This window comes from Phocoena phocoena, chromosome 8 (genome assembly GCF_963924675.1).
Source record: "Phocoena phocoena chromosome 8, mPhoPho1.1, whole genome shotgun sequence".
NCBI classification, from domain to species: Eukaryota; Metazoa; Chordata; class Mammalia; order Artiodactyla; family Phocoenidae; genus Phocoena; species Phocoena phocoena.
Genome location: NC_089226.1, coordinates 104,239,760 through 104,253,795, shown reverse-complemented (window position 1 = coordinate 104,253,795; position 14,036 = coordinate 104,239,760). Strand labels below are relative to the sequence as shown.

The 14,036-nt window shown below is 39.4% G+C and overlaps 1 protein-coding gene and 1 pseudogene across 1 annotated transcript in view; one reads left to right on the top strand and one right to left on the bottom strand.

Annotated features, from left to right (window-relative positions):
• Positions 1-14,036, bottom strand: part of TOP6BL (TOP6B like initiator of meiotic double strand breaks) — a 106,425-nt gene that overhangs the window by 5,513 nt on the left and 86,876 nt on the right. The window contains exon 11 of the mRNA XM_065882723.1: positions 12,084-12,182. Within this exon, the coding sequence (XP_065738795.1) occupies positions 12,084-12,182 (99 nt within the window). The remainder of the gene's footprint in view (positions 1-12,083; positions 12,183-14,036) is intronic.
• Positions 6,949-7,366, top strand: LOC136127551 (histone H3-like centromeric protein A pseudogene; annotated as a pseudogene).

Genomic DNA, 14,036 nt, shown 5'->3' with positions numbered 1-14,036 from the left:
CATTATGCTAAGTGAAAGAAGCCAGACACAAAAATCCACTTATTGTATGATTCCATTTATATGAAATATCCAGTATAGGCAAATCCACTGAGGAAAAGTAAATTAGTGGTTGCCAGGGGACAGGAGATAGGAGAATTGGGACTGACTGCAAATTAGGTACAAGGTTTTTTCTTTGGCGTGATGGAGATGTTCTGGAATTTACTGGTGATGGCTGCAAACCACAGTGAATATACTTAAAACCACTGAATTGTAAATTTACAGTGGTAAATTTTATGGTATGTGAATTATAACAATAAAAAATGTATTCTATCATATGTTGTTTAACAAGACAAGTTTCAGTTTCTAAGTAATTATATTCTAAGACACATAGAAGAGGTAAAGATGGCCCTAAAGGTGTGAAAAAAGAAACAGTATTAGGAAAATTTCCAAACATCTTTTTTTTTCTTTAAGGAAAAAGCTTATTCTTTTACTTCACTCCAACCTAGAAGTCTCGTGTAATAGACAAACCTTTACCCAAGGAAATACCTACATTCAGATATAAATCTCTGAGTCCTAGGAGAGCCTTCCATTCTCATCAGGTCCCCCAGATGAGAGAGCCCTATCCTCAGGATAGACCTTGAGTTTAACACTCTATGAGACATTTCATTCTGGTCTACCACCTGCGAAACAACACCTTTCCTTAGGAAGCTGCCTCCATGCTACTGCTCCTGCTTACTCTGGGTTTAAGTTTTTAGTCCCTACACTCAAATGTGACAGTAAGTCCAGGATTACTATCTTGTCTTCATGGCCCACTGTCCTCTGTTCCAACATCAAGGCTTAATATCTCCACTCTTGGCACGACCTTTCCATGAATATATTCTATAAAACCCTAAATATTCTCTCATTTCTCCATAAACTATATAATAGTCATAGATGGTTTTATTCAATGTTACTCAAGAGTTCAGCTATTCTACTTTACCTGTTTAGAAATGGAAACAGGGATTGGTGCAGAGGTAAAAGAATTGGACCTATCATTAATCTTGTAGTTTTTAGCTATAGCCACTGGGTGCCAGTCGTGTGCCACTAACAAGTTACTAATCACTAAATGGCCATTATCCGAGGGAAACGGTAATGATCTTGAGTAGGGAAGTATGGGTTTGGTCACTCATCTTCCCTGGGCTTGTGATCGAGTCCTATATGGCAAAAATGTTACTAGGCTTCGGATCCAGGAGACCTCATTATAAATCCTAGCCTTGCCATTTACTGACTGCGTGATTCTGGGTAAATTAGAAAAGTAGTTCTCTAACCAGTTTCTTCATCTATAAAATGGAACTCTACAACCAACCTCAGGATTTTTGTAGAGATTAAAGTGGAAATCTTGGCACAGATTAGGGATTCAATAAATGTTCCTTCCTTCCAAGCCCTATGACTACTGCATAAGACTAGCCAGCCACCTGCCAAATTTACTGGGCTGTGAATGGCCCTGAGGCTATGGGCCATCACCATAGCAATACAGTGGGGCAAAGGAGGTCAGATCATTTCCTTTTCAGATGTCACTGGGATATCAGAGAGGCCCAAGCAAAAGGACTTCACAGGCTGAAACACTTGTAGATCCTGCCCATGTATCTCAGGTCCTATGATAATGCCACATACCTTACCCTTGACCTATCCCTAGAAATTTGAAGATATAGATGGCTGTAGTGAATTGAATAGTAGCCCCCCAAAAGATATGTCCAAGTCTTAACCCCTAGTACCTGTGAATGTGCAAAGGGTCCTTGCAGATGTAATTAAGGATCTCAAGATAAGATCATTGTGGATTTAGAGAGGGCCCTAAATCCAATGACAGGTGTCCTTGTAAGAGAAAGGCAGAGGGAGACTTGAGAGACAAAGGGGAATGGCCATGTGAAGATGGAGGCAGAGACTGGAGTCATGTGGCCACAAGTCAAGGAACATCTGGGGCCACCAGAGCTGGAAGGGGTAAGGAAGGATTCTCCTCTAGAGCCTTTGGAGGGAGTGTGGCCCTGCCAACACCTTGATTTCAGACTTCTGGACTCCAGAACTCTGAGATAATAAACTTCTTTTGTTTTTAAGCTACCAAATTTGTGGTAATTTGTTACAACATCCACGGGTAACTGATACAATGGGTATTAGCTTTTACCTATTCGCTCAAGTTGTGGGCAGCAGCTTACCGAGCTGAAGGGAAACCAGCAAGAGTGTTTGCAGTGAGCCAGCTGAAAGGAACAGCAGATGCATTCCTAGGAAGGTGCTTCCTAGAAGGTACATGCAGCCATGAAAAAACAGTGTGGTGAAGGGAGTATTTATAGGGGCTTCACTGCTACAAAGCAGAGGAGAGTGGGCAAATCCATGAGATGCTGTGATCCTTGGGTGACTAGGTACCCAAACCTCCCCGTCTAATCAGGCAAACAGAAGTAGGAGAGGGAGAGAGGCAGAAGAGGTGTCTCTCAGAAACCGTGTCTATAATTTTTATAGCAACTTTATTGAGATATAACTTGCATACATATAATGAACTGCATCTTTATAAAATGTACAATTTGATAAGTTTTGGCAAAGGTACACACTTGTGAAACCATCAAGATAACCAGCATATCCATCACCCTCAAAAGTTTCTTCTGCCCTTCATAACTCCTCCACTCCCTCCAACTCCTATGCCTCCCGTCTTCAAGCAACCACTGATCTGTAACTACAGAGTAATTGGCATTTTATAGAATTGTTATAAATTCAGTCGAGCAGTATGTACTCTTGTATTTCCAGGTTTTTTCATTCAGCATGATTATTTAGAGATTCATCCATCCTACTGTTCACTCCTTTTATTGCTGAGTAGTATTCCACTGAATGGACATGCTGCAGTGTATTTATTCTTTTGCCTGTTGACACTGGGTTGTTTCCAGTTTTTGGCTATTACAAATATGGTAGATGTGCCATGAACATTGGTGTATACATTTTTGTGTCGTATATGCTTTCATTTCTCTTGGGTAAATACCTACAAGTAGAACGGCTAGGTCGTGAGACAGGTGTATATTTAACTTTTTAAGAAACTGCAAAACTGTTCTCCAAAGTGGTTGTATCATTTTTTATTCCTACAAATAGGGTATAAGAGTTCCAGTTCCTGCACAGCCTTGCCAACACCTGGTATGGTCAGTCTTTTTATTACAAGTAGGTGTGAAATATTATTTCATTGTGGTTTTGATTTGCACTTCCCTAATGACTAATAATGTTGAGCATATTTTTGTATGTTTTTTTAAATTAATGAATTAATTAATTATATTTTGGGGCTGCGTTGGGTCTTCATTGCTGCGCATGGGCTTTCTCTAGTTGCAGTGAGTGCGGGCTACTCTTCGTTGCGGTGCGCGGGCTTCTCATTGCGGTGGCTTCTCTTGTTGCAGAGCACAGGCTCCAGGCGCGCGGGCTTCAATAGTTGTGGCACGCAGGCTTAGTTTCTCCACAGCATGTGGGATCTTCTGGGACCAGGGTTCAAACCCATGTCCCCTGCATTGGCAGGTGATTCTTAACCACTGCGCCACCAGGGAAGTCCCCATATTTTTGTATGTTTATTTGCTGTTTGTATATCTTCTTTTGTAAAATGTGTGTTCAAATCTTTTGCCAATTAAAAAAATTGGGTTGTTTGTTTTCTTATTATTGAGGTTTGTGGGTTTTAAAATAATCTGAACATGACAGTAAGATTTTTAAATAAAAGTTCAACTTCTTTAATATTATAAAACTACCAGGTATATGGAGCTATTTCTTCTTGAGTGAACTTTGGTAATTTATGTCTCTCAAGGAATTTTCCATTTAATCTAAATTGTCAAATTTAGTGCAATGTTCATAATATTCCCCGATAATCCTTTTAATATCTGATGCCACCTCTCTAATTTCTGATATTAGTGGCAATTTGTGTCTTCTCTTATTAATCTTCTTTCTCAATGAACCACCTTTACGTTTCACTGATTTTTTTTTCTCTATTGTTTTTCCATTTTACTGACTTCCACTCTGATCTTTATTATTTCATAGTTCTGTTTATGTTTAATTTGCTCTTCTTATTCTAGTTGAAGTTGGAAGCTGAGGTCATTGATTTAAGACCTTTTTCTTTATCTTTTTCTTTTTGGCTGCACCACATGGCATGTGAGACCTTAGTTCCCCAATCAGGGATCAAACCCCTGCCCCCTGCAGTGGAAACATGGAGTCTTAACCACTGAACCGCCAGGGAAGTCCCGAGACCTTTTTCTTTTCTAACACAGGTATTTTCCTCTCTAAGTACTGCATTAGCTATGTCTCACAAATTTTGATAATATATACTTCCATTTTAATTAAATTAAAATATTTTCGGGCTTCCCTGATGGCGCAGTGGTTGGGAGTCCGCCTGCTGATGCAGGGGACACGGGTTCGTGCCCCGGTCCGAGAAGATCCCACATGCCGCGGAGCGGCTGGGCCCGTGAGCCATGGCCCCAGAGCCTGCGCGTCCGGAGCCTGTGCTCCGCAACGGGAGAGGTCACACAGTGAGAGGCCCGCGTACAGCAAAAAAAAAAAAAAAAAAAAAAATTTTCTACTTTCTCTTTTGATTTTGTGTTTGATCCATGGGTTATTTATAAGTGTGTCATCTAGTTTCCAAATATTTGGCGTTTTCCAGATATCTTTTTCTTATTGATTTTATTATAATAAAATAATAAAATATAATAATTCTATTGTGGTCAAAAACATACTTTATATGACTCAGATCCTTTAAAATTTATTGAGATGTATTTAATGGCTCAGAATACGGTCTATCTTGCTATATGTCCCTTGCATACTTAGAAATAATGTATAGTCTAGTCTACTGTGGTTGGGCAGAGTATTTTATAAATATCAGTTAGGTATAGTTAATTCATAGTGTTATCTGAGACTTCTACAAACTTACTAATTTTTTTTTTTTTTGGCTGTGTTGGGTCTTCGTTGCTGCACACGGGCTTTTTCTCTAGTTGTGGCGAGGTGGGGCTACTCTTCATTGCGGTGCACAGGCTTCTCATTGCGGTGGCTTCTCTTGTAGTGGAGCAAGGGCTCTGGGTGCGCGGGTTTCAGTAGCTGCAGCACGTGGGCTCAGTAGTTGTGGCTTGCAGGCTCTAGCGCGTAGGCTCAGTAGTTGTGGTGCGCGGGCTTAGTTGCCCCACGGCATGGGGGAATCTTCCGGGACCAGGGATCGAACCCGTGTCCCCTACATCGGCAGGAGGATTCTTAACCACTGCGCCACCAGGGAAGTCCCCAAACTTACTGATTTTTCTGTCTACTTGTTCTACAAATTACTGAGAGAGGTATGTCGTGATCTCCCAATATAATTGTGGACTTCATTTCTCCTTAGAGTTCTATTAATTTTGCTTCATGCATTTAAAAACTCTCTAAAAAGTTTTATGAATGTTTAGAGCTATTGTGTTCATTGTATTCACTGTATTATATTCATCATTATGAAGTAACCCTCTTTATCCCTAGTAATATTCTTTGCTCTGAATTCTACTTTGTCTGATGTTACTATACCCTCTCCAGCTCTCTTTTTATGAGTGTAAGCATGGTATATCTTTTTTCTATTCTTTTACTTTTAATCCGTTTCTGTCTTTATATTTAACGTGGGATTCTTGTAGGCAACATATAGTTGGCTTTTTATTCAATCTAACAATCTCTGCCTTTTAATTGGGTTGTTTAGACTATATTTAATATGATAATTGATATGGCTGGGTTTAAATATATCATCTTATTGTTTTCTATTTGTCTCATCTGTTCTTTGTTCCCTTTTCTTTTTCATCCTTTTCTTCTTTTAGATTGAGTATTTTTTGATAGATTATTTTCTAGAGCAGTTTTAAGTTCATAGCAAAATTGAGCATAAGATAGAGAGATTTCCCATATTCCCTCTGTCCCCACTGATGCCTCTACCATTATCAGCATCCCCCACTGGAATGGTACATTTGTTACAACTGATGAACCTACACTGACATATCATTATCATCCAAATTTCATAGTTTATGTTAGGGTTCACTCCTGGTGTATAGTTTGTGGGCTCAAACATATGTATAATGATACATATCTACTATTATACTATCAAATAGAATAATTTCACTGCCCTAAAAGTCCTCTGTTCTCCCCCTATTCATTCCTCCTTTCCTCCTAAGCCCTGACAACCACTGATTTTTTTTTACTGTCTCCAGAGTTTTGCCTTCTTCAGACTATCATGCACTGTATTTGGAATCATATAGTATGTTGCCTTTTCAGGTTGGCTTCCTTTTACTTACTTATATGAATTTAAGTTTCCTCATGTCTTTTCATGGCATGATAGCTCATTTCTTTTTCAGCGCTGAGTAATATTCCATTGTCTGCATGTACCACAGTTTATTTATCCATTCACAGACTGATGGATATCTTGGTTGCTTCCAAGTTTTGACAATTATGAAGAAGGCTGCTGTAAACATCTGTGTACAAGTTTTTGTGTGGACCTAAGTTGTAACTCCTTTGGGTAAATACCAAGGAGCATGATTACTGGATCACATGGTAAGAGTATGTTTAGTTTTATACAAAACTGCCCAACTGTCTTCCAAAGTAGCTGTACTATTTTGCATTCCCACCAGCAATAAATGAGAGTTCCTGTTGTTCCACATCTTTGCCATCATTTGGATTTTGGCCCTTCTGGTAAGTGCGTAGTGATATCTCACTGTTGTTTTAATTTACATTTCCCTGATGACATATGATGTGGACCATCTTTTCATGTGCTTATTTGCTATCTGATGCCATTTTTCGTGAGGTATCTGTTAAGGTCTTTGACCCATTTAAAAATTTTTGTTGAGTGAATCCACGGCAGAGCGGACAATTTGAACGCCACCCAGCCGGGGCATGTGGCCAGGGTGCTGCTGGCCCTCACCTGGATGCCAGCCTCTGCCTCTGGACCCAGAAAGCCGAGAAGGAGCCGCGGGTCCGCAACCCTGAGCGCCAGCCATGGGCCCACGCCGATGGATCCGCAAGCCCGAAGCCCCAAGGAGGTGCACCGTGAGCCCGGCTCCTGCCGCCACCCGGCCGGGCCCATACTTAGGCACTTCCTCCCGTCGACTTGCTCGCCGGAGACACTGGGTTCTGAAGGAGATTCGAACTCTTGAGAAGAGCACACACCTGTTGTTAAGGAAGAACCCGCTTCTGCCGCCTGGCAAGAGAAATATGTGTTAAATTCACTCGTGGTGTGGACTTCAGTTGGCAAGCTCAGGCCATGCTGGCCCTACAAGAGGCAGCAGAAGCGTTTCTAGTTCATCTCTTTGAGGATGCCTATCTCCTCTCCTTACATGCCAGCCGCGTCACTCTCTTCCCAAAGGATGTGCCGCTGGCCAGGAGGATCCGAGGCATTCAGGAAGGGCTCGGCTGAGCTCCTGCCGCCCGTGACTCTGGATGATACCAGGGAATCTGCCCGTAACCAGGACCAGATCCTGTACAAGGTGCTGCCTGGACTTGCTGTCTCTGAGCAGAGTGTGCGTGTTGCTTTTGTAATTAGTTTTTTTTAAGAAGACTGCATGGCTTTCCTCTGTAACAGAAGTAATATATGACAGAATCAACACATTCCGAAAGTCCTGAGAATAATTTTCAGATGAGGAGACTCCAAGTTTGACTTCACTTTGCAAATTATTCATACGACTGATGATTTGGAAGACATCAGATTTTCTAGGTTATGGGAGAAAAGGATATTTACTGATTATTTTAGATCTTTCTGTACCATTTAAATTTTTTACCATATGTATATTTACTTCTATTTAAAACATAAGGGAAAAAATAAGAGACGACCACTTCAATCAGTTGCATGGAAGAGCCTGGCGCATCCAGCATACAAATCTCTGTCCTTCAGATTGACTTCATCATTAGTGGCAGCAGCAAGTTCCTGTGTGGATTGTGCATGTCGACAGATTATATAGCTTTTCAAAAACTCAATTGGGATGAAAATAGGAAATCGTTAAGGTTTGATGTTCTGGCTCCTTCTGGTAAATTCCTATCAAAATCACTCAGAGGGCTTCCCTGGTGGCACAGTGGTTGAGAGTCCGCCTGCCGATGCAGGGGATACGGGTTCGTGCCCCGGTCCGAGAAGATCCCACATGCCGCGGAGCGGCTGGGCCCGTGAGCCATGGTCGCTGCGGCTGCGCGTCCAGAGCCTGTGCTCTGCAATGGGAGAGGCCACAACAGTGGGAGGCCCGCGTACCACAAAAAAAAAAAAAAAAAAAAAAAAAATCACTCAGAAATTCTCGCTTGTAGAATTTATTTTATTCTTATTTGCAAATCATAGACGATGTATCATAATTTATACTTCAGAATTTTTCATTCCAGGACTTTTAAGAGCCTTTTCAATGTTTTTACAGGTATTTTTTATAACTTCCTTGTGGAGAGATAATAAAAATAATTCTTTAATGAGAAAAAGTTAAAGCAAAGTTATTATTATACAGAGATTATACTGTGTTCTTTGTGTGTTAACGTTAAGTTCTTCATTTGGACACTTTGTCAACAGCCACAATTTAAACGAGAGAATTCAGGGATGTGTTTTTGTCTCCAGTGGAGTAGAGTATGAGCAGATAAAAACCTTGCCCATCTCTTGTAACTGAAAGCAGTTTAAGAGATTTCCAGAGAAATGGGAAGTGCCACCCGAAGACTTTTAGATATTGTGTGTGGTGAAAATGATTAGTAAGGGTGGATACTAATAATGATGTGTCAGCCAACTGAATTGAGACAAACTAAAGGGAAAAGGACCAAGTTCTGTTGTTCGATAAATTTTAACCCTTTGGAAAAAACTTTTCCTGTTGGACATCAAGTCAATTTTATGTAGACATTGGAATAAAGCTTATCTATCTATGACTATAAAAAATTTTTTTTTCTTGTTGTTGATTTTTAAGAGTTCTTTGTGTATTTTGGATAATAGTCCTTTAATCAGAGGTGTCTTGTAAATATCTTCTTCCAGCCTGTGGCTTGTCTTCTCATTCTCTTGAGGGTTGAATATTTTTTATGATTCCATTTTACCTCCTTTCTGGGATTATTAGGTATAACTCCTGGATGTGTTATTTTGATGGTTCCTTTCATCAAAGGAATTCTAGTAATTTATTCAAGTAATATTATTCAAGTAATATTATACTACCCCACAGATAGCATAAATCCTTACAACTATTCATCTCTATTTCTCTCCTCCTGGTCTGTGTGCTACTGTTGTCATACACTTTACTTCTAACATAGGTTATAGACCTCAAAATACATTATTACTGTTTCTGCTTTAAAAAGTTAATTATGTTTTAAAGAGATTTAAATAATAAGAAAAGTCTTTACATTTATCCACATAGTTACCATTTTAAGTACTCTTCATTCCTTTGTGTAGACCCAGGTTTCCATCTGGTATCATCTTCTGCTTGAAGGACTTCTTTTACATTTATATTTCTTGTCTGCAGATAATGAATTCTTTCATCTCGTGTATGTCATAAAAAGTTCTCATTTCATATTTGTTTTTAAGGATACTTTTGTTGGGTAAAGAATTCTAGGTTGACAGGTTTTTGGTTTTTTTCAGTACTATAAAGATGTTATTCCATTTTCTTCTAGCGTATACGGTTTCTGATGAGAAACTTGCTGTAATCCTTATCTTTGTTTCCTTGTATTACATAACAAGGTGTTTTTTTTTTGTCTCTGTTTGTTTTTAAGATTTCTTTTTACCACTGGTTCTAACCAATTTAATTATGATGTGCCTTGGTGTCGTTTTCTTTGCTTCTTAGGCTTGGAGTTTGTTGAGATTCTTGGATCTGTACGATTAATAGATTTCATCAAAGTTGGAAAAATTTCAGCCATTATTTCTTCAAATATATTTTCTGCCTCTGCTGCTTCTTCAGATTCTCTAATTATACATGTATTAGCCTATGTGAAGTTGTCCTATAACTCAAAGATGCTCAATGGTCTATTATTATTTTAACCTCTGTGTTTAATTTTTTAAATTTATTTGTTTGTTTATTTATTTTTGGCTGTGTTGGGTCTTCGTTGCTGCGCACAGGCTTTCCCAAGTTGCGGTGAGCAGGGTCTATTCTTTGTTGTGGTGTGCAGGCTTCCCATTGCAGTGGCTTCGCTTGTTGCAGAACATGGGCTCTAGGCACGTGGGCTTCAGTAGTTGTGGCATGCAGGCTCAGTAGTTGTGGCTCACGGGCCACACAGGGATCGAACCCATGTTCCCTGCATTGGCAGGTGGATTCTTAACCACTGAGCCACCAGGGAAGCCCGCTCTGTGTTTAATTTCAGATAGTTTCTATTGCTATGTGTTTTTCCTTAAGTGTCTAATGTGCTATTGATACTATTCGGTGTAACCAGTATAATTTTCACCTCAGAGACATTAGTTTTCCCCTTAAAGTTTGTTTCTTTTTTATACCTTCCACATCTCTAACGAATATGTTCAATCTTTCCTCTAGTCTCCTGAACATATGGAATACAGTTATAAGAATAACTGTTTTTTGTCTACTAATTTTATCTTCCATGTCAGTTCTGGATCAGTTTGGATTGATTGATTGATCAATTGATTGAGTTTTCTCTTCATTGTGGGTTGTATTTTCCTGCTTCTTAGCATGTCTGCTATTTTTTTTATTAGATTCAAGGCAGTATGAATTTACCTTGGTGGGTGCTGGTTATTTTTGTATTCTTATAAATATTCTTGAACTTTGTTCTGAGATGCCACTGAATTACTTGGAAACCACCTGATCCTTTTAGGTCTTGCTTCTGCTTTTGAGCTTTGTTAGGCAGAACCAAGGAGTGTTTATTGTAGATGTAATTTTTTTTCATTTCTGAGGCAAGTCTATTCCTAGTATTTTACCTGATGCTCCATAAATTATAAGACTTTGCTCTCTGGTTGATGGAAATAGGCACTATTCCCAGCCCTATGTAAGCTCTGCCTATTGTCCCCTGTAATCCTTCTGAGTGGTTCTTTACCTGGACAGTTTCTTCACATGAATGAGCTGATCAGTACTCAACTGAATACTAGAGAGAGGAGCCTCTGCAGATCTCCAGAATTCTCTCTCTGTGCAGCTCTCTCTTCTCTGGTACTCTGCCCTGAAAGCTTAAGCTGCCTTAGCATCCCTGGATTCCTAGCTTCATCTATTCAACTCAGGGACACCATGAGGCTCTGCCTGGATTCCTTCTCCCTGTTCCACAGTCTCTGTACTTTCTCTAAGCAGTGTGCAATGGCATTCATAGAGCTCACTTCGTTGTTTTCCATCTCTCAGGAATGACTATCCCATCCATTGTCTGAGGCCCAATGTCTCGAGAACCATTGTTTCATATGTTGGTTTTTTTTTGTTGTTATTGTCCAGATTTTTGGTTATTTCAGGCAGGAGGGTAAATCTGGTCCCTGTTACTCTATCTTGGCCAGAAGCCGCTGTATAATCATTTCCCTCTTAATCTCTTTTATTTACTCATCTTATACTTTAATTCCAGAAAAGTCAATCCTGCTGATGGTTGCCAAGAGAGCCAGAAAAGTGGGCTTCAGCTGAAACACTACTACTACCTACACCCAGAATCTGGAAATACATAAAATTTCCCAGCTGTGATTTCTCTTCACTCATTAGAGGAGCCTATAACTATCTGACCTCCATGAGGGCAGAGACCCCAACTAATGCAACTCTGTATCTCCAGCATCCAAAAAGGTAAATAGATAAAAGTATGTTTTTCATTAGGCAAAACTAAACATAGGAATTCCATCATATCATCATCCTCATAAAAGTAGCTATGTGCTTAGCAGTTTACTTACATTATCTTATTCAAACCTCACAACGATCATTTTAGGTGTGCATCATTCTTATTTTACTGATAAAGAAAGCGAGACTTGGAATAAATAGCTTCTATAATAATACCATGCAACTAGTTTGTGGCAGAAATGGAATTCAAGTGACATCTCTAACCATGCTCTTAACCTCTATGTAATACCATGTTCTATAAAGTTTTTCTAAACCACAGGCTTCCTTGCTAAAAGGCTAACCTCAGATTGTGCAGTCTAAAGTACTACACCTACCCATTGCGTACTCAGGGTTCTCATACATCAATATGGAAGATTTCCACCAAAGTACCTATTATTACTTTACACTTACCTGCTTCACCTCACGTGAGCAGTGGTGAAGAAATCGGTTCTGGGTGATCTCATGAAATGATTTATGCAGCTTGGTCCCAAATTCCTGTGTGTCAGCTGCCTAAAATGGGCCAGAGACAGAATATGTTGAGTTCCAGTACTGGCAACCAAAGGGTAAGTACCCACAGGAAGTTTACGTGGGGAGAGATCGAGACTAATAGAAAGGCAAACCACTGACATCCTTCATGTTGTGTTAGAAGTTTCCTTAGTTCTTGTGGACACAGGATAAGTAGAAAGAAGGTCTGGGATACTTGACATGAGACAGGTAGTTGTGGCTCCCATATATCTTCCAATTTCTGTTACCTAAGCAAGATCTTTCAAACAAGGTCTTTGTTCTCCTATCTCCATAGGAGATAAATATCCCAGAGATTCATCTGTTCGTGAGGAGGTTATATAAACTGCTCTCCTTTAAAACAAGTTCCAAGAGAGCAGAGGTTCTACTGAACAACTAAGGTTGATATAGGAACTTTTCCCCAGATAAATCTTTCAGGGAGGAAAGGAACAGTAATTTAGTTTGCATCCATTAATAAATGGGTAACAGCCTCTACTTTTTAGTATAGAATTGTATTGATAGGATATTAGAGTTAAAAGGGGCCAGAGTAATCACCTAATACAACACACTCATTTCATTTCATTTTATTTTTATTTATGTATGTATGTATGTACGTCATGAAGGAAAGTGCAGTGTTTATTGTAAGGCACCATACAAGGAGTCCAGGGTAGCTAATGCTCCAAAAAACCTGAACTCCCTGATGGGTTTCAGGGGGGTATTTTTAAAGGCCAGGTGAAGGAGGGAGTCGCAGGTTATGTGATCAGCTCATGCACAATTCTCTGATTGGTGGATGGTAAGGTAACAGGGTGGTGTCACAGGAGTTAACTTTATCAGTCTTTGGGCTCCAGTAGGTCTGGGGGCTACTGCTCATGGTCATCAAGTAGTTAGAATCCTCCATTCGGTGAGGGTTTTTAAAACATATAAAACAACTCAGGAAATGTGCATCATATACTGTTATCTAGGTACCTCAGAGAGGAGCTAAAGCAGAGGGCATGGGTGGAGGGGTCTTCCCCTATAGGAAAGGCACCATAGGCTCCTGCTCAGTTACAGTTTCATGCAGCTTTCCATAATTCTATTTAGAACAAAATACATATGCATGCTCGAGCAATGAAATATAAATTGCATAATTTCAGTAATGCCACATACCACTTAAATGCTCTTATATTTGCATTTAAAACTGGCACCACACAGAATGAAAATGAATGATAAAATTTATACAAATAATGTAAAATTTTAATTTTTCTTTACTTAGAACATTAACTAGCAAATAAAAAACACCAGACAAGTCAAATGAAACTGCAGAAGAAATTTAAAAGCTTTATACTTTACTATCTTTACTGCTTCCCCCCTTTTTTGCATTTTTCAAGGGCCCCCAAAATTGTGGCGCTACCCCTGACTATAAAGGAGCAGCCCTGGGGAACTTGGGGATGAACACACTAATTTTATAGATGAGACAACTGAAATTCAAAAAGGAGAAGTGACCCACCCAAGATGTCATAGCCAGTTAGTATGAAAGTTAGGGCTGACTTTCACTGTGCTACCCACGTGACCCAGAAAGTTGAAGCTGTGAGAAGATGCACTAGATTATAAAGGTGTTATACATTTTGACCCATTACAATTTATAGAAATTTATTCTAGGAAATAATTCAAAAGAAGCAAGCGATCACATATAGGTATTAACTGAAGCACTACTGGTTGGCAGAAAAAATGTAAACAACTTAAATGTCTGTCATTAGGGGAATGGTTTATTAAATTAAACTAATACAGTTGAATATTGGTTAACCAATACAAATGTTAAGACTGTTGAAATAGGGGAAAAGGTCAAATTATATATGAATATAAAATACTTTGGTTATGACTATA